The sequence below is a fragment of the Balaenoptera physalus genome (genome assembly GCF_965194825.1).
Source record: "Balaenoptera physalus genome assembly, chromosome: 11".
NCBI classification, from domain to species: Eukaryota; Metazoa; Chordata; class Mammalia; order Artiodactyla; family Balaenopteridae; genus Balaenoptera; species Balaenoptera physalus.
This window is the reverse complement of record NC_138896.1, coordinates 62492553-62516496: the sequence shown is the minus strand read 5'-3', so window position 1 is coordinate 62516496 and position 23944 is coordinate 62492553. Positions and strand designations below refer to the sequence as shown.

General features: G+C 43.6%; 1 protein-coding gene across 8 annotated transcripts in view; it reads right to left on the bottom strand.

Moving 5' to 3' along the window:
- Nucleotides 1-13137, bottom strand: part of CTDSPL (CTD small phosphatase like) — a 126013-nt gene extending 112876 nt beyond the window's left edge. For 3 of the 8 annotated variants that reach the window (XR_014250789.1, XM_082412969.1, XM_082412975.1), the window contains exon 1: nt 12688-13135. Coding sequence is in view for 7 of the 8 variants with exons in the window: in XM_082412969.1 (XP_082269095.1) it covers nt 12688-12766 (79 nt within the window). In the remaining variant the exon portion in view is untranslated. Of the gene's footprint in view, nt 1-11095; nt 11199-12687 lie in introns of those variants that run through there. The other 5 variants (XM_082412977.1, XM_082412974.1, XM_082412973.1 and 2 more) reach the window with 3 other exon arrangements.
- Nucleotides 13138-23944: the final 10807 nt, after the last annotated feature.

Here is a 23944-nt window from a genome sequence, read left to right as displayed (position 1 = left end):
AAAAGAATGAAAAGAAATGAAGACAGATAAGAGACCTCTGGGACACCATTAAACGCAACAACATTTATATTATAGGGGTCCCAGAAGGAGAAGAGGGAGAGAAAGGACCTGAGAAAATATTTGAAGAGATTATAGTCAAAAACTTCCCTAACATGGGAAAGGAAATAGCCACCCAAGTCCAGGAAGCGCAGAGAGTCCCATACAGGATAAACGCAAGGAGAAACACGCCGAGACACATAGTAATCAAATTGGCAAAAATTAAAGACAAAGAAAAATTATTAAAAGCAGCAAGGGAAAAACGACAAATAAGATACAAGGGAACTCCCATAAGGTTAACAGCTGATTTCTCAGCAGAAACTCTACAAGCCAGAAGGGAGTGGCATGATATACTTAAAGTGATGAAAGGGAAGAACCTACAACCAAGATTACTCTACCCGGCAAGGATCTCATTTAGATTTGATGGAGAAATCAAAAGCTTTACAGACAAGCAAAAGCTAAGAGAATTCAGCACCACCAAACCAGCTCTACAACAAATGCTAAAGGAACTTCTCTAAGTGGGAAATACAAGAGAAGAAAAGGACCTACAAAAACAAACCCAAAACAATTAAGAAAATGGTCACAGGGACATACATATCGATAATTACCTTAAACGTGAATGGATTAAATGCTCCAACCAAAAGACACAGGCTTGCTGAGTGGATATAAAAACAAGACCCGTATATATGCTGTCTACAGGAGACCCACTTCAGACCTAGGGACACATTCAGACTGAAAGTGAGGTGATGGAAAAAGATATTCCATGCAAATGGAAATCAAAAGAAAGCTGGAGGAGCAATACTCAAATCAGATAAAATAGACTTTAAGATAAAGAATGGTACAAGAGACAAGGAAGGACACTACGTAATGATCAAGGGATCAATCCAAGAAGAAGATATAACAATTATAAATATATATGTACCCAACACAAGAGCACCTCAATACATAAGGCGACTGCTAACAGCTATAAAAGAGGAAACCGACAGTAACACAATACTAGTGGGGGACTTTAACACCTCACTTACACCAATGGACAGATCATCCAAAATGAAAATTAATAAGGAAACACAAGCTTTAAATGGCACAATAGAGCAGATAGATTTAATTGATATTTATAGGACATTCCATCCAAAAACAGCAGATTACACTTTCTTCTCAAGTGTGCACAGAACATTCTCCAGGATAGATCACATCTTGGGTCACAAATCAAGCCTCAGTAAATTTAAGAAAACTGAGATCATATCAAGCACCTTTTCTGACCACAACGCTATGAGATTAGAAATGAATTAAAGGGAAAAAAACGTAAAAAACACAAACACATGGAGGCTAAACAATACGTTATTAAATAACCAAGAGATAACTGAAGAAATCAAAGAGGAAATCAAAAAATACCTAGAGACAAATGACAATGAAAACACGACGGTCCAAAACCTATGGGATGCAGCAAAAGCAATTCTAAGAGGGAAGTTTATAGCTATACAAGCCTACCTCAAGAAAGAAGAAAAATCTCAAACAATCTAACGTTACACCTAAAGGAACTAGAGAAAGAAGAACAAACAAAACCCAAAGTTAGCAGAAGGAAAGAAATCATAAAGATCAGAGCAGAAGTAAATGAAATAGAAACAAAGAAAACAATAGCAAAGATCAATAAAAGTAAAAGCTGGTTCTTTGAGAAGATAAACAAAATTGATAAACCATTAGCCAGACTCATCAAGAAAAAGAGGGAGAGGACTCAAATCAATAAAATTAGAAATGAAAAAGGAGAAGTTACAACAGACACCACAGAAATACAAAGCATCCTAAGAGAGTACTACAAGCAACTCTATGCCTATAAAATGGACAACCTGGAAGAAATGGACAAATTCTTAGAAGGTATAACCTTCCAAGACTGAACCAGGAAGAAATAGAAAATATGAACAGACCAATCACAAGTAATGAAATTGAAACTGTGATTAAAAATCTTCCAACAAACAAAAGCCCAGGACCAGATGGCTTCACAGGTGAATTCTATCAAACATTTAGAGAAGACCTAATACTCATCCTTCTCAAACTCTTCCAAAAAATTGCGGAGGAAGGAACACTCCCAAACTCATTCTATGAGGCCACCATCACCCTGATACCAAAACCAGACAAAGATACTACAAAAAAAGAACATTACAGACCAATATCACTGATGAATATAGATGCAAAAATCCTCAAGAAAATACTAGCAAACAGAATCCAACAACACATTAAAAGGATCATACACCATGATCAAGTGGGATTTATCCCAGGGAGGCAAGGATTCTTCAATACATGCAAATCAATCAATGTGATACACCATATTAACAAACTGAAGAATAAAAACCATATGATCATCTCAATAGATGCAGAAAAGGCTTTTGACAAAATTCAACACCCATTTATGATAAAAACTCTCCAGAAAATGGGCATAGAGGGAACCTACCTCAACATAATAAAGGCCATATACGACAAACCCACAGCAAACATCATTCTCAATGGTGAAAAACTGAAAACATTTCCTCTAAGATCAGGAACAAGACAAGGATGTCCACTCTCGCCACTATTATTCAACATAGTTTTGGAAGTCCTAGCCACGGCAATCAGAGAAGATAAAGAAATAAAAGGAATACAAATTGGAAAAGAAGAAGTAAAACTGTTACTGTTTGCAGATGACAGGATACTATACATAGAGAATCCTAAAGATGCCACCAGGAAACTACTAGCGCTAATCAATGAATTTGGTAAAGTTGCAGGATACAAAATTAACGCACAGAAATCTCTTGCATTCTTATACATTAATGATGAAAATTCTGAAAGAGAAATTAAGGAAACACTCCCATTTACCACTGCAACAAAAAGAACAAAATACCTAGGAATAAACCTACCTAGGGAGACAAAAGACCTGTATGCAGAAAACTGTAAGACACTGATGAAAGAAATTAAAGATGATACCAACAGGTGGAGAGATATACCATGTTCTTGGATTGGAAGAATCAATATTGTGAAAATGACTATACTACCCAAAGCAATCTACAGATTCAATGCAATCCCTATCAAATTACCAATGGCATTTTTTACGGAACTAGAACAAAAAATCTTAAAATTTGTATGGAGACGCAAAAGACCCCGAATAGCCAAAGCAGTGTTGATGGAAAAAAACGGAGCTGGAGGAATCAGACTCCCTGACTTCAGACTATACTATAAAGCTACAGTAATCAAGACAATATGGTACTGGCACAAAAACAGAAACATAGATCAATGGAACAAGATAGAAAGCCCAGAGATTAACCCACACACCTATGGTCAACTACTCTATGACAAAGGAGGCAAGGATGTACAATGGAGAAAAGACAGTCTCTTCAATAAGTGGTGCTGGGAAAACAGCTACATGTAAAAGAATGAAATTAGAACACTCCCTAACACCATACACAAAAATAAACTCAAAATGGATTAGAGACCTAAATGTAAGACTGGACACTATAAAACTCTTAGAGGAAAACACAGGAAGAACACTCTTTGACATAAATCACAGCAAGATCTTTTTTGATCCACCTCCTAGAGTAATGGAAATAAAAACAAAAATAAACAAATGGGACCTAATGAAACTTCAAAGCTTTTGCACAGCAAAGGAAACCATAAACAAGACAAAAAGACAACCCTCAGAATGGGAGAAAATATTTGCAAACGAATCAACGGACAAAGGATTAATCTCCAAAATATATAAACAGCTCATACAGCTCAATATTAAAAAAAACAAACAACCCAATCCAAAAATGGGCAGAAGACCTAAACAGACATTTCTCCAATGAAGACATACAAATAGCCAAGAAGCACATGAAAAGCTGCTCAACATCACTAATTATTAGAGAAATGCAAATCAAAACTACAATGAGGTATCACCTCACACCAGTTAGAATGGCCATCATCAGAAAATCTACAAACAACAAAATGCTGGAGAGGGTGTTGAGAAAACGGAGCCCTGTTGCACTGTGTGTGGGAATGTAAATTGATACCACCACTATGGAGAATAGTATGGAGGTTCCTTAAAGAACTAAAAATAGAATTACCATATGACTCAGCAATCCCACTACTGGGCATATACCCAGAGAAAAGCATAATTCAAAAAGACACATGCACCCCAATGTTCATTGCAGCACTATTTACAATAGCCAGGACATGGAAGCAACTAAATGCCCACCGACAGATGAATGGATAAAGAAGATATGGTACCCATATACAATGGAATATTACTCAGCCATAAAAAGGAACGAAACTGGGTCATTTGTTGAGACTTGGATGGATCTAGAGACTGTCATACAGAGTGAAGTAAGTCAGAAAGAGAAAAACAAATATCGTATATTAACGCATATATGTGGAACCTACAAAAATGGTGCAGATGAACCGGTTTGCAGGGCAGAAATTGAGACACAGATGCAGAGAACAAACGTATGGACACCAAGCTGGGAAAGCGGCGGGGGTGGGTGGTGGTGGTGGGATGAATTGGGAGATTGGGATTGACATGTATACACTGATGTGTATGAAATTGATGACTAATAAGAGCCTGCTGTATAAAAAAATAAATAAAATTAAACTTAAAAATTAAAAAAAAAGAGAAAAGAACAGATATCAGTTAAGTTGAAAACATAAAGCAGTAGAGAAAAATCAATGAACCACAAAGCTGGTTCTTTCTAAAGATCAAGAAAATTGAGAAACCTCTATCAAGCCTGACCAAAAAATAACATGGAAGACACAAATTACCAATACTACGAATGGAACAGGGGATATGAGAAACAGCGGCTATCACTTCAGACCCTGCAAGCATCAAACAGGTAATGAGGGAATAATGCTATGAACAACTCTACACACAAATTTGACAACTTCGATGAAATGGATCAAATCTCTAAAAACAAAAATGACACAACTTACCCAGTATGAAAGAGATAATTTGAATAGCTCTGTAACTATTAAAGAAATTGAATTTGTAATTTAAAAACTCCCCCCAAAAGAAATCTCCAGGCACAGATGATTTCACTGAAGAATGAACACCAGTGCTACACAATCTCTTCCAGAAGAGAGAAGAGAGAATACTTCCCAATTTATTGTACAAAGCTGATACCAAACCAGATAAAGACCATGCCAAAAAGGAAAACTATAGACCAATATCACTCATGAATACAGATGTAAAAATCCTCAAATATTAGCAACAGAAATATTGCTAATATTAGCAATATGAGCAATTAGAATTCACTAATATATAAAAAGAACTATATATATAACCATGAGTTTTATTCTAGGCATACAAGCTGGTTTGATATGTCAAAATCCATCAGTGTAATCTACCATATTAACAGACTAAAAATGAAAACTCATATGATCATATCAATTGATGCAGAAAAAGCATATGACAAAATTCAACATCCATTTCTGAAACTCCCAGAAACACTGGGATACAGGAGAACTTCCTCAACCTGATAAAGACATACAAAAAAACAACAGCTGACAATATACTTAATGGTAAAAGACTGAAATGGTTTCCCATGGGGAACAAAGCAAGGATGTCCTTTCTCACAACTCTTATTCAACATACTTCTCTAAGTTCTCGTCAGTGCAATAAAGCAAGAAAAATAAATAAAAGGCATACAAATCAGAAATGAATATAAGTGTTCTTATGTGAGGACATGTTTTTCTATGTTAAAAGCCCCAAGAAATATACAAAGCCTCTTATAACTAATAAGTGAGCTGAGCAATCACAGGATAAAAGGAAAACATACAAAAATCAATTGTATTCCTATACACTAGCACTGAACACATGAACACCAAAATTAAAAATATAAAAAATAACTTAAAAAAAGAGAAACACTGAGATACATATCTAACAAAAACATTAATAGGACCTGTATGCTGAAAACTATTCAACCCTGATGAAAGAATCAAAGAATATCTAAATAAATGAAAAGACATACCATGGTCATGAACTGGAAGACTCAACATAGTAAAGATGTCAATTCTCCCCAAATTGACACACAGGTTTAATTCAATTCCTATCAAATCTCAGCAAGTTTTTTTTTAGTAGATATAGACAAGATTATTGTAGAATATATATAGAAAGACAAAGGAACTATAACAGCTAAAACAATTTTGAAAAAGAACAAAATTTGGAGGAATCAGGCTACCCTATCTCAAAACTTAATATATAGCTACAATAATCAAGACTGTGATACAGGCAAAGGGATAGACACATAAATCAGTGGAACAAAATAAAAAACTCAGAAAGAGACCTACACAAATATGATGCACTGATTTTTGACAGAGATGGAAAAGAAATGCAAAAGCGGAAGGAAAGCCTTTCCAACAAATGTGGCTAAAGTAATTCGACAGCCAGAGACAAAAACTGAATCTAAGTCAATCACCTTATAAAAATTAAATCAGAATAGATAATGGTATTAAATGTAAAATGTAAAACTACAAAACTTTTGGGAAAAGCATATGAGAAAATCTTTGGGATCTAGTGCTAGATAGAGTTCTTAGAGTTGACCTCAAAAGCACAATCAATAGAAGGAAAAAGTGATATATTGTACCTTATCAAAATTTAAAACTTTTGTTCTGCAAAAGTCTGTGTTAGGATGAAAATACAAGCTAAAGATAAGGAGAAAATATTTGCAAACCACGTATCTGATGAAGGACTAATATCTAGAATATGAAAAGAATTCTCAAAACTCAACAGTAAAAAGAAAATCCAGTTAGAACACAGACAAAAGACACGAAGGGACATCCCATCAGAGAAAATATACAGAAGGAAAAGAGCACATGAAAAGAAGTTCAACATCATTAGCCATCAGGGAAATGCAAATAAAACCACAATGAGATACCACTACATGCTTATCAGAATGGCTAATATAAAAAAGTGACATCAAATGCTGGTGAGGATGTGGTTCTCCACATTGGATCATTCACACATTGTTGGTGAGACTGTAAACTGGTACACTTAATCTGGAAAATAGTTTGGCAGTTTCTTTAAAAAGTAAATATGCAACTACCATATGAGCCAGCAATTGCGTGCCTGGGTATTTATCCTGGAGAAACAAAGACTTATGTCTACCCAAAAACCTGTCCACTAATGTTTATAACAGCTTTATTTGTAATAGCCCAAACCCAGAAATGATCAGATGTTCTTCAAAGAGTAAATGGTTAAACAAACTGTAGTATCCATGTCATGGAAAACTACTCAGCAATAAAGAAGAATAAAATATTGATACAAGCAACAACCTGGCTGAAAATCCAGAGAATTATGCTGAATGAAAAAAGTCAATTCCAAAAGAGCACATATTGTTTGACTCCATTTATATACATTTATATACTTTATTTATTTATTTTTAATTAATTAATTTATTTATTTTTGGCTGCCTTGGGTTTTCATTGCTGCACGCGGGCTTTCTCTAGTTGCGTCAAGCGGGGGCTACTCTTCCTTGAGGTGCGTGGGCTTCTCATTGCGGTGGCTTCTCTTGTTGCGGAGCATGGGCTCTAGGCACGCGAGCTTCAGTAGTTGTGGCCCGCAGGCTCGGTAGTTGTGGCTTGCAGGCTCTAGAGCACAGGCTCAGTAGTTGTGGCATATGGGCTTAGGTGCTCTGCCGCATGTGGGATCTTCCCGGACCAGGGCTCGAACCTGTGTCCCCTGCATTGGTAGGCGGATTCTTAACCACTGCGCCACCAGGGAAGCCCCTATACATTTATATAAAGTGACAAAATTTCAGAAATGAAGAACAGACTAGTGGTTGCCAATGGGCTGAGAAGGGGTGAGGATGGGAGGGAAGTAGGTGTGGTTATAAAATGGCCCCATGAGGGATCTTCCAGGTGATGGAATTTTTCTGTATCCTGACTACACCAGTGATTTTGTACTAAGGTTTTGCAAGATGCTAATATGGGCAGGAACTAGGTGTCAGGGTGGGGCGGGGGGGAGGTCAGGAGATCTCTGTGTGATTTCTTACAACTGCATGTAAATCCACAGTTATCTCCAAATAAAAAGTTTATTATTAAAAAGCTAATCAAACTGAATCTACTTCAAATGTGTTCCGGCATCTGAAATAACTATTGCTTCCAGGAATCTTCTCCTTGCTATAATTTTGTTAGCAGCCCAAAGGTTAAAGGTTGCTGAGTTAAGCTTAAGTGTTGCAAACATTTGGGGGAAGTATACCTAGCATTTTAGGCCAAAATTCTGCCAAAACAAACTTGCCTGCAGAAATCTCATCAAGCGACATGTATTAGCTTACAAAAATTTGTTCCTTTTTTTTAGTTAAAAAAATTCTTCTGTAAAGCACAAGTACATTTTCATTAATATTTAAACAAAAAGGCAAAGTTCCCTCGCTTCCCATCCCAGTCTTTTCCCCAGGGAAATATTGTCTGTTTGAAGTATTTCCTTCAGATTTTTTTCAGATTATTTTTTGTGCATCTCTAGACATATGTACAGTTTTATGTGTGTGTCTGATTTTTTTTTTTTTAAATAGAGACAGGATCACAATGTTTATACTGTTCTTCAAATTCCTTTTTCCCCCTGCTTCCAAATGTCTTGGAAATTTGCACGTTAGTATGTTTAGATCTATGTTTACTCATTCTTTTCAAGTACCTTGCAGTATTCTATGGAATTGATGTACCACAGTCTAATCCTTTGACACTTAGGATATTTCCAATTTTTGCTATTGCAAGCAATGTAGCCATTGGTGAAAATCCTTGTGCTGTTTCTTGGAGCACATATGAGGATATTTCTCTAGGAGAGAAATCCAGAAGTAGACCGGGGCTTTGCAGGTGTGGCCAAAATTGTTGATTGGCTGAACCGACACCTGTTCCCACCTATTGCCAATCATCTTCTCCTCTCCCACCTCCAAAACAAAGGCTCGACTGACTACATGACCAGTTCTGGCCAATTACACATCAGCAAAAGTTTGCTGGGCCATCCCTAGGAGTGTTTCTGCTTTCCAAGTAAAAAGGGCTGAACATGACTGGCACTGTCCCTTTTTCCTGCCCTGAAGGTGGCTGTGGTGTTTGGAGGGGTGGCAGCCATGTTACAACATGTAGGAAAGTCAAGGGAATCACAGTAATGTCAGCCCTGATACTAATGAGTTGCTGAACCAAAGCCAGCCGGCAGTTACCTCCAGACTGCTTGCTATGTGACAAGAATAAACTCCTATCAGGTTAAGTCTGGTTTTCTGTTACTTGCAGCCAAATGTGTTCCTAAATGAGTCAATACTAAATTACTCTCTAAAAAGTCTGTACTCTATTCTCTCACAAAAGACTACAAAAGTATTCGTTTCCCAAAACTTTTGTTTACTTTGAATGTTGTCAGTCACTTAAATATTTAACCTAGCTGATGCATGAAAAAATTTCACAGGAAGTAAAGTGTCATTTCATACACTTACTGGACATTCAAATTTCCTCTTCTATGATTTTTCTTGTTGATATCTCTTGACCACTCTTCTACTGTATTGTTTGACTTTTTCATATTGATTTGTAAGAATAAATTTCCAGATAGCAAAGCAAGCTGAGCTAAACTCACAGGTAAAACTGCCTCTGCATCTTTATACTATCAGTCAAGTCAAACACGATTACAAAAAAAATCTTCGGTAACAGGCCACACCTCTGACAGGGAGAGTCATCTCTGAGTGGTGCACCACCACGTGGCAAAGTGTCAAAAAGTAATTCAACTCGTGCAAACTGCCCCCACCCCCGCCCAAGCCCATGCTTACTACTTTCTCTGCAAACCTAAACCTAAAGAAAGGTTTACGGGATCGTGACACACTGGTGAACCAGGCAGAGTCTTTAACATACCTCATCTCATTTAACCCCCAAATCAAACCCAAAAGGCAGTCATTATTATTCCTATTTTAAGAACAAATGATAACAGTAAACTTTTAAAACCAAGCATTTCTTTCCTATCACAAAAACTTACAACATTCCAGGCCCCATAATAAAAACCAAAATGATTAAGTATTTACCTAAAACTCAAATGATATAAAATACATTGTGCCTGTTTTGTCTCCAATAAATTGTTTTTTTTTTATTAGAGTCCTGAGATCTTAAGCTATATCTCATCTACTGTGTATACCAAATGGAAGGCACCTTATAAATACCATATTTTATTAAAAATTAAAATTGGCAATTAAAAATAAATAAAAATAAAATACATTGTGCCTATCTAAATATATCAACATGCTTAAGCAAGAAACATTGCTAAACCTGTTTAGTGGTTTATGAATCTGAAGAAGCTATTCCAAAGCTTGGCTCTAAAGTTTATTGCCACACTATAGTTAACCAAAATTATTTCCAGCTTTTAAAGTGAAAAACTAAATTGAGTAGGATTTTAATGCTTCAACAAGAAGCATCTACTAGCTAGCCACCCCATCCCAGAGCGGCAGGTGAGGAATTCCTCTAATCAGTTACCAACCAACCAATCTGACACTAGAAAACAAACAAAATAAACAGTTAAAGATAATAAAAGATTATCATGGAGAGCAATGTAAACGAGTTGAATACAACAAGCACCATCCTTGATTATTTGTACATGGTTTGGATTTTGGATAACTGACTCCACTTTAGAAGCCTAGCAGCTAGAGGAAAAGAGAAAGTTGGGGAAGCTCCTGCTCCTGGAACCAGGTGGGGAGCAGCAGGAAGGCTGAAGCCTTGACAAATATTTCCTTGCTTTCCACCACCCCTCTCCTCACAAGAGCTGTGGATTCTCTCTGGCAAAGCATCACACAAAGCACTCAATCCACAGCGGGAGAGAAGCAGAGGCATCAAATCTCCTTGATGCCTCCAACCAAAACGTCCCTGAGGGGACATGCCCAGCCCAGAGCCAGCAGGCCAGGGCCCCAAGAACTAACAGCCCCAGCGGCAGGAAGGCCAGACCAACCAAGGTGCTGCCCACTTGGGCCCCAGAGAGACATGAAGATTCATCTGGAGCATCCTTTTGCAGAGTTTTTTATAGCCCATTTGTAAGGCACAGAAAAATGCCTGGGGGAGTCTGATTTCTAATTTTACGTAAAAGAAAACAAATCCACAGACTTACAGTGTTTATGGTCTATGAAAGTGCAAATGGGTTGACAAATCCCCAATCTCAGGGTGCCTCTGGTGGTTTCTTGCATTTTCCTGGTGGGCTTGCTCAGCCGTTCCTGCCTGGGGAGAGGCAATGGGGTGTTCTCCCCACCCCCACGCCACTGCTCCGTAGGGCTGCACACCTCACCCGACTGGCACAAGAGTAATAACACATGGAAGGAAATCTGACTCTGTCAAAGTCAAAGGCCAGGCCTGGAGAGGGGAGGGGCGTGTCCTGGTGGGCTGCTCCTGACCTGGGTCCAGGTATTTGCCGGGCGCATAACAGGAAGCTTTAGTCACCAGAACAAAACAAGCCAGATTCCTTGGCCCTTCAAAACTGTCCAAGCCTCAGGCCAGCTCACTAAACGGACAGTAAGCAGGGCACATGAGAGAGGGGACAACAGGTCTCCAAGAGGGGCAGGGACACAAAGGAAAAGAGCAAAAAAGATAACAGAAGTGGGTGACGGGGCCAAAATGTGCCGAAATCAGACCAGGTGCTGCAGCACAGTGCCGACTCTCTGGGAAGGGATACACCTGGCCCCCAAGGGCTCCTCCAGTGCCCATTAGAGCTGGGCCCTAAAAGGACCCAGGGAGGACCAGGCCTCGCAGATGCGCCCAGCAGGCTGGTGTCACTGAGACAGCAGAGTCAAGGAGGGCGGATGGCTCAGCAATGCTCCCCCCGACCCCCTACCCTACTTGTGCAACCAACTAAACTCACGGCACACAGCCTCACTGTCGGGTGTGCACGCTGCACACACAGGCTCATGGTCAGGCACAGCACACACACAGCCTTCTTAGGTGTGAGTGCACACACACATACACCCTCCCAGTTGACGGACACAACATATCCAACCTGCCAGTTGGGTGCTGTAGGCACACAATCATCTGCACACAAAAACTCTGTCAGGAGTGAACACATACGAACTCTCAGGCTCAGGCTCTTTTGGGCAAGCACACATACATTCCGCAACCTCCTAGTCAGGTACACAGAAACCTCTACATAAGGTACACACCCGCACTCACAGCCTGTCAGGAAAACCCGAGCGCACCACCTCTGTTAGGTGCACACACACACCTTTACCGTCTCTCAGTTGGTGTGTGCCCACCCACAACATGCAAGTGCACACACACACATATAATCCGATAGACACATACACACACTCCCAACGTGTCGGGTGCACGACACTCACAACTTCTCCGTTAAGTGCACACACACCCTTCCAACGTCTGTCTCCTGCACACACACTTCCAACCTGCCAGGAACACACACGCGCGCTCACAACTTCTCCGTCGGCGTGAGCGCACACACAAACTCCCGGCCGGCAGGGTCGGCCCCACATTGCCACCCCCCCCCCCCGGGAGAGGCGCACGCCCCCTCCCGCGCCCCGGGTTGCGCGGCCACACTCCCCCTCCCGCCGGCACCCGCAAGCCGGCCTCCCTGCGGCGCACCCCGCACCCACGCACCCCTGCACCCTTCCCCCAGCCCGCGCCGGCGCCCGGCAGCCAACTCCGGCCGCGCGGGGAGTGCCCACGCCCCCGGTCCGCCCCGCCCGCGCCCCTCCTCACCTTTCTCGCTGGCGCCCGGGGCCCGGCCCTCGTCCTCCTTGGGGTTGGTCACCTGGGTGATGATGGCCGGGCCGTCCATGGGTGCGCGGCACGGCGGCAGCCCGCCGGCCCGGCCCCCCGGCAGCCAGGCGCACGGGCGCGCGGCGCGGGGGGCGCGCGGGGCCGCGGGCCTGGGGGGGCGCTCGCCGCCGCCGCCGCCTGGGCGCGCCCGCCGCCCGTCCCCGCTCTCTGGGAGAGGCGGCCCGGGCCCGCGCCCCCGCTCCCGCCGCCGCCGCCGCCGCCGCCGCCGCCGCTGGGCTGGAGCGGCCGCCGCCTCGTCACCATGAACCCCGGAGCCGCGCCCGGGAGAGCCGCGCACGGGGAGGCGGAGCGGGAGGCCGGGCGCCGCGGGAAGCGGGAGCGGGCGAGGGGGAAGGAGCGAGCGAGGAGCGAGGGCGGGCGAGCGGGAGAAAGGGAGGGAACGAGGGAGGGAACGAGGGAAAGCGGGAGGGCGGGCGGGTGGGTGTGTCCCGGCCCGAGGACCGGCCTCCGCCGCCGCTGCCGCCGCCGCTGCCCGCCGGCCCTGGGGGAGAGGGTTGCGGGGTGAAGCCGAGGCGGTGAGTGGAGGGCGGGCGGGGGTCTTGGGCAGACGAGTGGGGTGAGGGGCTTGGGGTGGAGGGGATTCCAGAGGGATCCTGGCGGTAGGTAAGAGCGCCGGGGTGTGTGGGGTTGTCAGGGGTTCTGGGAAAATGAGTGGGGTGAGCGGCCTGGGGTGCGAGGGCCGTGAGGAGGAGTCCGGCAGATGAGTGGGCTAAGGGGCGTGGGGGGCTAGGCAGGGGCCCGCGGGGGTGCGGGTAGGGCTCGGAAGGGTGTTCAGAGTGGGACCCCGGCGGCCCGAGGAGGGATCGCATGGATGCGAGAGTGAGGAGGGCCCTGGGAGGGATGTTTACCGGGAGGAGGCAGGAAGAGTAGGAGGCAGATGTGAGGGAAGAGGAGGAGGGTCCCGAGAGGGTGTCTTGGGGGCGGTGCTGGGTGAGGGGCATCCCGGCGCGGGAAGCGAGGGGTCAGGGACTTGGGCGCGGAGGGCAGCGGTTTGAGGAGGTAGAGGCTGCTAAGAGAGGTCCCTTACACCGAGGCGGCCCGCGGAGGGGTCCGGGGCGCTGGTGCGAGGAAGAACCCCTGAGTGCGAGGAAGGTTCAGGAGGGACCCGAGGGTGCGCCGGTCAACGGAGGGGTCCCATAGTGTGGGGAATCCTGAAGGGTCCGGATATGCGGGACCCAAGAGTGACCAGGGGTTGGGTGGGGGGAGGAGGAGTCTGCGGACGGAGCTGGAGGCTCCAGGCGGGGGATGCTTGCAGAACCGGTTTCAGCATTGGACCCTAGAGCCCGCGTGCTGGACGGTGGGTCCTCGAGGACCAACCTCATGGCACGTGGGGGATGTAGGCGTCGAGCGGGGCCTGGGCAGTGGGCAATTCCGGGTGCTGTTGCAGTAAGGGGCCCGGCCGGGGTAGCGGGTCGAAGGCTGAAGAGAGGAAGGGGCCTGTGGCGGGCCGAGCTGAGCAATGACTGTGCTTCTGAAGAGCAGCCAGCCAGTCAGGTCTGGGGCGAGGGCGAGGGCGAGAGCGCGAGCAAGACGGGAAAGTGCCCCCTCACCCTTAGTGGGTCTGGGCCCTTTCGCGCCCGCGCCTTCGCGTTCCAACTTGGAAGCTGCACTGGCAGCCCGGTAAGCCAGGGGGCCGGGCAGTGCCGCAGGGGGACGGACCTGGGGGCGGGAGGGGAGCACTCGCGCGCGCTCTCCACCAATCAGGAGGACCTGGGCGGGCCTGCGGAGCGTGACGTAGGTGGGCAAGGCTGAGTGGGCGGACTGCTGCTTGGAGCGCCCTGCCTCCTTGCGCCCGGTTGCGCGCGCACTTCAGGCGTTATAGGCACGTCCGTCCATGTTGTGGCTGAAAGGAAGCCAGGCCTTTAGGACTTTTCTCACTCCCTAACCCCTGGAACCCGGAGCTGGTTACCGCGAGGTAACGTGCTCACCGGGAGAAGCAAGGAGACTCTCCAGAGTTTTCAAGTACACTTCCGGAAGCGCCTCTGGCGAAGGGCAGCCCGCAGACCTAGCGGGTGTCTGCACGGGGTGGAGCCCAGTGAGGGTTCCGGTCTGGGAGACAGTCCTGGGACAGGGCTCCTGTGGCAGGTGGGAAAACATTTCAGGGGAGCTGCTCTAAAAGGCAGTTAGGCAAGCTGTAGGGGTTTTGCCCCCAAATCCAGGACCTCAAGTGACATCCTGGCTTTGAGCTTCTGCGTGGGTCCTGGTGCCCGCTGCCTTGGCGTGGGCTCATGTGTGAGTAGCTGCTCTTCTGTTGGCTCCTTTGGGACCATAGTGATTTCCTGGGGCAGCTGAGCAAAGAAGGTTGAAGCGAAGTGCCCTTTTGGTTAGGAAGGTGTAAGTAGCCCAGGCTCCAGCGCATGCCCAGCCTAACCCTCCGAAGTGCAGAGCAGTTTAGGGCCCCATGGCACCCAGGACTTCCCTTGTCCCCACTTCTAACGCTCTTTGCATTTGTTCAGAGTCTATGGCTGGCCCAGGGGCTGGCAAATTAAAATGTTCTCTGAATTCAGAAAAGGGAACCCTCCTACACTGTTGGTGGGAATGTAAAATGGTGCAGCCACTATGGAGAACAGTATGGGGGTTCCTCAAAAAAACTAGAGTTGCCATATGATCCGGCAATCCCACCCCTGGGCATATATCCGGACAAAACTATAATTTGAAAAGATACATGCCCGCAGTCTGTGGCATGACATGTTTCACAGGCAGGTCTGGTGACATCTTGGCACACGCAGGAACAAGCTCATTCGTACACAGGCTCAAATTCATGCCAGGACACAGGGCGCACCCGTGACAAGGTTGTCTCTGCCCTGGCTGGTTTGTCCCACCTTGGCACTGCTCTCCCTTGCCCTCTGGCCTTCCCTGGCCCAGAAGTTCCCCTGGAATCCTGGTCCTCTGCCCTCCTGGTCTTGGATCATCCCTCATGCACATGAACACGAGTGAGAGCAAGGGAGCGTCTGCAGGCAATTTCTATTTTTTGCGCAAACTTCCCCAGAGACCTGGGGAAAGAGAGGGCTGGGCTGTCTCCTTTGGAATTGGAGGAGTGGAGAATACAGGGAGGAAAAAATAAGATCTCAATAAATCAGCCCATCTCTGACTCCACTCTCCCTCTCTCCCCCTTTCTTCCCGCCCCCAAGCCTCCCCCCCTTATTTCCCTACCCCCGCATGCTTGGGCGCCTCTGCCTCACCTTGTCTTCCTGCACTGCTGCCCCCGAAGCACCGCTAAAGCTTCACCCCAGGGAACCCCCACCAACTACCCAGTCTTGTGCTCCACACCTGAGTGCTGGGCTGGGGTAGGTGGAGAACGGGGGTGGCGTGTGGGGACCGGGGCTGAGGAGGCCCTGTCTCTGCTGAAAGAGGCCATGGGCAAGTGCTCCCTCTCTCTGGGCCTCCCTTTTGCAGGCAGGAACACGCAGATGACGGTCTGTTGCCAGAAGGCTCTGGAATGAGTACGGACCACAAGGGGGCACCTGTCCCGGTCTGAGCTTGGAGCTGGGACTGAGGAAGTGAAATTTCTGGACATTTTTGGATGATTAAAATTATTTTTAAAATAGTAAAAGTAAAATATTTTGGAGAAATGAAGGAGATACTAGCCACCCACGTGGATTTGTCCAGACCTTGAGTGTTCACAAAGCTCTTTAACATTTTCTGTCTCTGTGAGTCCCACGATGAAGGCAGGTGGGTGTCCCCCATCCTGCTTGCTTACTGTATGCCAAGCTCTGGCTGGGTACCATGTGCCTCCAAGGGTGAGAGGCTCCCTTGGCTGCAAGGAATGGAGACTCTCTTGGGGAAGGATTAGCATGAGGGTCTCAGAGCAGGGCTCTCTGCCCCATCCAAGACCGCACAGGAGCCCAGCTCAGACCCTGGAGAAACCCACTACCTGAAGGCCTCAGGAATGATGAGGTCCTACTACTGACCTCAGGAAACTGGATCATTCAGGACCAGAGCCACTCTAGCCCAGCACTCCTGTTATTCCAGAATAAGTCATGTGTCATGAATGAGACTCTCTTAGGGTCTAACCACTTGTCTCCTGCTAGCAACTCACTCATTTCCCTTTTCTTTTTCTTTATTTATTTTTTGTGGCCATGCTGCGTGGCTTGCTGGATCTCAGTTCCCCCACCAGGGATTGAACCAGGGCCACGGCAGTGAAAGCACCAAATCCTAACCACTAGACCACCAGGAAACTCCTGACTCACTCATTTTCCTAAGTCCCAGTTTAAATTCTGGAAAGAGAATTTGTTCAGCTTAGTTCATTACCATTGTTCAAGTTACTATAGTTGTATAAAAATTAAAACTTAGTGACTTAAAAAAAATATTTCTATGCATACGACTTACAATTTGGGCAGGACTTGACACGTGTAGCTCATCTCTGCTTTACATGGTGTCACCTGGGCTGCTTGAAGGCTGGGGGCCAGAATCATCTGAAGGCTCACTTTCTCACATTGCAATTGATGCCAGCTGTAAGGCTGAGCCCTTTGGGCTCTTGGCTGGAAAACCTACAAATGGTTGTATTAGCCATGGCTTTTATTTACTATACTCTGATGTTTTGACATCTTGGGGCCTTGCTGACTCTAGAGCGACTGCCCATCCCAGGGCTACCTCATTCCTAGAGAAAGCAAATAACTGGCTTATAAACATGTCTTTCATATGCAAACCGATCAACCCAGAGCCCATTCCCCCAGCCACCTCCTTTTTGGAGCTATTACACTCCAGGCCATTATTGCCCTAATCACCTTAGGATCAGGTACCAGACAACTAGAGATAGTCCCTACGTCCTAGAGCCCACCGAAATTATTCTAACTAGCCAATCCTAAACCACTAACCCCGTCTCACCTGTTCCTTTCCATAGAAACCACAGTAAAGTCTCTTGCTACAGTTTCCCTTTCTCCCTCTGCCTCCTGACCCACCCTGGTGCTTCCCCACGTGCCATCCCCCTTCCCGTGGCATGGGGCACCCCCTTCTCTTGGAAATTCTGAGTATAACAAACTGTCTTTTCAATGGCAGTCTTCTTTTGGCCTTTCCAAGGCCCGATCATCAGGGAGCCTGCTCTGAGTTCAGTATTCCTGGGCTGTGTTCCCCTTGGCCTTTGGACCTACTAATCAGGAAAGTACAGTTGCAGAGTGAGAAGGGAGAGGTGGCAGGAATGTCCCCTGGATCAGTCTGCAAACTGCTTTAACACATCCTGGCTCTGGCAGATTGGGCTGCACCCTCAGATGAGACCATCCCATATACTGCACAGGGCCCCTGAAGGAGGCCCTGCTACTCAGAAAAGTTTGATGTGCCAAGAACAACATTTCCCTCTCATATATTGAAACACATTTTCTTCTTTCCTAACTTAATTCAACTTTAAAGTCTCTTTTCCCCCTTTACTGATATAAACACATTTTCCTCAACAGTGGGGTTCTGAAAGATGCTTAGATACCCCCCTAGTGCTGTGTATGACTGAGACCAGGAAAACCAGGCGACAAGTTTGCTTGCACCTCTCCAAAGGCAGCTGATGAAATGCAGGACTTCCGCGGGGGAAGACTGTCTGGACCACAACCGCTCTTCCTCGTCTCTGAGGATTGGGGCTGTGTCCAGATTGAAACTCCTTTATTAGCAAATTGATTATTTATATAAGGGCTGTCTCAGCAGCTTCCTTGTTGGTGCTAAGCTGGTTTAAAAGTTCCAGATGCAGCAAAGCACTCTCCAGCCCTGGCAATGGTAGTTATCAGCAAGACCTCACTCAAATCAACTCAAGAAAATAGCTTTAAACTGGAGACTGCAAACTAGCAGCCCAGGGGTGGCACCCAGCCTACAGGTCCGTGCTGGTGGCAAACATGGTTTGTTATTGTTTTGTTTTTGCTCGTACAGCACAGACTCTCACAAATTTTTGTTTATAATTATAGACTTACAGAAACTTTGCAAGAATAAAGAATTCCCATATACCCTTCAACTAGATTCCCAAATGTTAACTTTTTATCCCCCCCTTATTATTATCGTTTGGACCATTTGAGAGTAAGTTGCAGACTTACTCCCAAACAGTTCAGTGAATATTTCCTAAAAAACAAGAATAGTCTCTTGTATAATCACGTACAGCTATCCAATCAGGAAATTAACATTGTTATACAATTATTATCTAATCTGCAGACCTTATTCACATTTCACCAACTGACCCATTCTGCCCTTTACAGCAAAAAAGAAAATATATTTTTTCTGGTCCAGGATCCAATTTAGGATTATGTTGTCAGGTTTCTTTTCTTTCCTTTAATCTGGAACAGTTCTTTGGTCTTTCTTTGTCTTTCACGACCTTGCCAGTTTTGAAAAGTACAGGCCAGTTATTTTATAGGATATCCCCTAATAAGGGTTTGCCTATTGTTTCTTCAAGAGTAGATTCAGGTTATGCATTTTTGGCAGGAATGCTCCAGAAGTGATGCTGTATCCTTACCAGGATATCATATGAAGAGGCATGTCATGTTGCTTTACTGTGGCATGATTGGTAACATTTTTGGTAACAGTTACTTTGATCACTTGCTTAAGGCAACAGCTCTAAGGTTTGTCCACTATAAATTTTGTCCCATTGTATTTTCCCATTTCTAATTAAAGAGCTTTATGTGGGGTGGTGCTTTGAGACCATTCAAATATCCTTACTCTCATCAAACGTTTAGCCTCTACCTTTAGCATCTGTTGATGATTCTTGCCTGAATTTGGTTACTGCTATTAGGATTTTCCCCATTTCATCAGTGGGAATCCATTCAAGTTGGTTTTTGTGTGCGTTCGACATCTCCACATTACTCTTTGAGCTCTTCCTCACTTTCTGGTCCAACAAGATGTTCCAGGCTCATCTTGTCCTTTCCCTGCACTACTACTGGAGTCAGCCATCTGTCTAAGGAGACTTGATTCTTTTTAGTGGAGAATGGTATTTAGAGACCAAGATCTGGGGGCTAGATGTGTGTTCATTGCTACTGGGGTGTTATTGATTCTAGGCTTACTCAGTGGACACAGCTATATAAATTTATTTATCTATCTATCTATCATCTACATCTACACGAATTTCTCGATCTATATCTGTATCAAGCAGTCTATCTCTTTACCAGTCATCTATCCATATTCAATCTGCTAAAACCATGAGTTCCTATCTAACACCACAGATTTCATTCTAGCCTCCCCTCTTCCCATATTTGTAACTCCCATTTATGGCAGGGAGAAACTTGACTCCTGTAATCCACCATATAGCTGTGTGCTCAATCTTAGCATACCCAGAGAGTAGCTGCAGAATTGCTAACCCATTCCACAGCAAAAATCCATCCCACTAAGTAGAGTTCAGTATTTGTTTACAGTCCTCTGTCTTTTTTTTTTTAATGTGTTTTATTTTACTTTATTTTATTTAAGGATTTTTTTTGATGTGGACAATTTTTAAAGTCTTTATTGAATGTGTTACAATACTGCTTCTGTTTCATGTTTTGGTTTTTTGGCTGCAAGGCATGTGGGATCTTAGCTCCCCGACCAGGGATCGAAACCACACCCCCTGCATTGCAAGGTGAAGTCTTAACCACTGGACCGCTGGGGATGTCCCAGTTATCTTTGTCTTTTGTCAAAATAGTTTATTCACATGTTACTTGGGTTTGTTCTTCCACACTCAAGTTAGGGTCATTCTTTTCTGTTTATTCTATGTTAGGTTTTTTCCCCATTTGTGTAGATTTTTTTTTTTTTTTTGGTAAGTGGAACGTTAATATGGTCCCCAAAGTCAGAACTATATAGCAAGGTATACTCAGAGAAGTGCCACTGCCCCACGCTTTGTATCTCACCCCTGACCCCATATCCTCTCTACTCTGTTTCTACCCTAGAGCTTTAGCTGTTTACTCTCATTAGTTTCTGGTGTATCCTTCCTGGGTTTTGTTTTCTTGTTCTGTACAAAGAGCAGATACATGTATACATGACTACTTCTCATGTCCTACATAAAAGGTAGCCTATAATACTCACTTGTACCTTTCCTTTTCACTTAACAATATAGCCCGCAAATCACTCCATTTCAGTTCATAGAGATCTTTCTCATTTTTAAAAAAACCACACTGCATAGGAGTATTTTAAGGGTAAATTCTTGGATACTTTTGACCCATATTCTTGGGTCAAAAGGTAAACACACGTGTAGTTTTGCTAGGAATTGCCAATCTCTTCGAAGAAAGATTATATCAAGTTGTATTTCCACCAGCAACAGATGAGAATGCCTTTTTCCCCTCAGCTACAACAATAAAATGTGTTTTCATATTTAAAATTTTTGCCAATCTGCTAGGAGAAAAATGGTGTCTCAGATAGTTTAAATTTGTATTTCTCTTATCATGTGAGTTGAACATATTTTCATTTATGTATAAAGTAAATTGTCTATTCATGTTGCTCACCCATTTTTCTATTTTTTAAATCTGACATCCCTGATGTTTTAGAGTTCTTTCTATATAAGGATATTGGCCCTTTATTTGCAAAATAGATTGCCAATATTTTCTCCCATTTTGTCATTTGACTTTGCTTATGGTGTTTTTTTTTGCCAAGAGGAAATTTTTATGTAGTTAAATTTATCAATCTGTTCTTATTGCCACTGAATTTTGAGTCATAGTTAGAAAGCCTTTCCCTACACCCAGGTTATGAAGGGATCCATCTAAGTTTTTCTTCTAGTACTTGTATAGTTTCATCTTTTACAGTTAGATTTCTAATCCATTTGGAGTTTATTCTTTTGTAGGGTGTGAGATAAGAATCTAGTTTTTTCTTTGTCCCATGGCAACCCTGTTCTCCCAGCACCATTTATTAAAAAGTTAATCTTTGCCCCAGTGATTTGAAATGCTACCTTTATTGTATATTAATTTCCCATATGTACCGAAGTTGATTTCTGGGCTTTCTATTCTGTTCTGCTGGACTGTCTGTCTGTTCATGCACCAGTACCACATTGTTTCAATTATAGAGGCTTTAGAATATGTTTTAATGTCTAGTAAGGCCAGTCCCTGACTCTCACAATAGCTTTTTTCCCCTCAGTATTTTCCTAGATATTCTTGCATGTTTTTTTCCATATAGACTTTAGTATCAACTTATCTAGCCCCATTGAAAAATAATCTGTCCTCAAAATGTTCCTAAAAGTTTGAATTAGTTTCCAACATTTAAAATGGGGAGATATCACATGAAAATATGGATTTCTGTTTTTTTTTTTTAAGTTGGGGATCTATCAACAAGGACCTTTTCTTTCCACACGATCCAATAGTGTAGAGCAGACCAGTAGCTGCAGCCTTTACACAGGCCTTGTGGTCTCCAGGACTACATGGTGCCCACTATGCCCTCTGACGTCTCACCCGTGACCTTCACACATTTAAGTTCCCTGTGTGGCATCTGAGTTGGTGACTCAGGCTTTAAATGATCAGGAAAGTTATATATCATGCCCACACTTAGTCATCTATTTCTCTGTCTCACAATAAAATATTATGAAAGTGGTATGTCTGTTTTGTTCACTGCTGTGTCTCCAGGGCCTAAGAAGAGGGCTTAGGGCATAGTTGGCACTTGGTAATTATTTGTTTAATGAATAAGTGTTTATATATAGGAAACAAGAAATGATAAAAAATGTGTTCTCTCTTCAAAAAACCATTGAAAACACATCACGTAGAACCATTATGGGTGGGAGTAAGTTGTTACAGTGCTTACAGAGAGCAATTTGGCAATATTTGTCAAAGTTACAAAGGGATAGATTGGTTTTCCCTGTGGTTCTACTTCTAAAAATTTATCCTAAAGTATATTTGCACACAGGCAAAATGACGATTTTCAAGGTTATTTACTGCAGTAATAATAAAAGGTTGGAAAGAAATTACATTTCTTTCAGAAAGGGACTGATTATATAAATCATGGTTTACCCATACATTAGAACAATGGAATAATAAATATACAGTAATAAAAAAGAATAAGAATGCTTTCTGTGAACTGAGACAGAAAAACACAAAATGCAGGGTAGTGTATATAGCAGGCTGCCTTTTATGTATAAAAGGAAAATAAAACAAAGATCCATATTCGTATTTGTTTGTAAGCATATGAAGAAAATCTGGATGGACTCATAAGGAACAAATAGCAGTGGTTAGTTGAAGGGTGGAGGAAATGTGGTGAAGACACTGGACAGATGGGGACAGGGTGGGAGGGGAATTCTCTCTCTCTCTCCCTCTCCGCTGACCCTGAGGAGTAGGTTTTAAATCAGATATTTCCAGGGACTTCCCTGGTGGCGCAGTGGGTAAGAGTCCGCACTCCCAGTGCAGGGGGCCCTGGTTTGATCCCTGGTCAGGGAACTAGATCCCACGTGCATGCCGCAACTAAGAGTTCGCATGACACAACTAAAGAGCCCACGTGCCGCAACTAAGGAGCCCGCCTGCCACAACTAAGACCTGGCGCAACCAAATAAATAATAAAATACATAAAATTAAAGAAATCAAATACTTATATATGCGCACATAATGTATACATACATACCAACACACATGTATAAAAACAACTATTAAACTAAAAGGACAGCAGAGGAAGCCATTAGACCCTGGAAACCACAGCTATCCAGCTAGGACTCTGTCTGGACAACCATGTGATGGAGACTCTAGGTCACTCACTGGTATTTCATCTCTTCTTGCTAGAAGATGATATATTGTGCCTGTTAATTCCATTTGACAGAAAAGGCAATGAAATATGTTTCCCCTCCTACTATCTTGTGTTCAGATAATCCCAGAGTGCACTTTACAAATTGACAGTCAATAAACCACTTCACCCAGTGAAGAAATAGAGCACATTTCAAGATGGAATGGTGATATCCATGCCACAGTCCCCCTTCCCTGCCAATGCTTCACAATGAAAAAGTGAAATATTTCAGCTAGTGAAATTGGGAATTTAGCAAAGAAAGAATTTATCAACTATAGTTCTAGAATGATAGAAAGCAAGATCTTCTAAAATATTAAAATGCAAAGTCAGGAAATCTTCAGAGAATATAGGTTTTGGTACATGGCATATGATTAATGTGAAATGAATTAAAAAAAGAAAATGTATTAAGTTGAGTGCTGTTACTCAAATAAATTAAATGGATGAATCTGTATTTGTCATAGAGTTTATCAAAATATTTTAAACTGGGGAACCCACAGAATAATTAGAACTAATGCTGCGGCAAATAATATTTTGGATGGATGCATATCTCAATAAT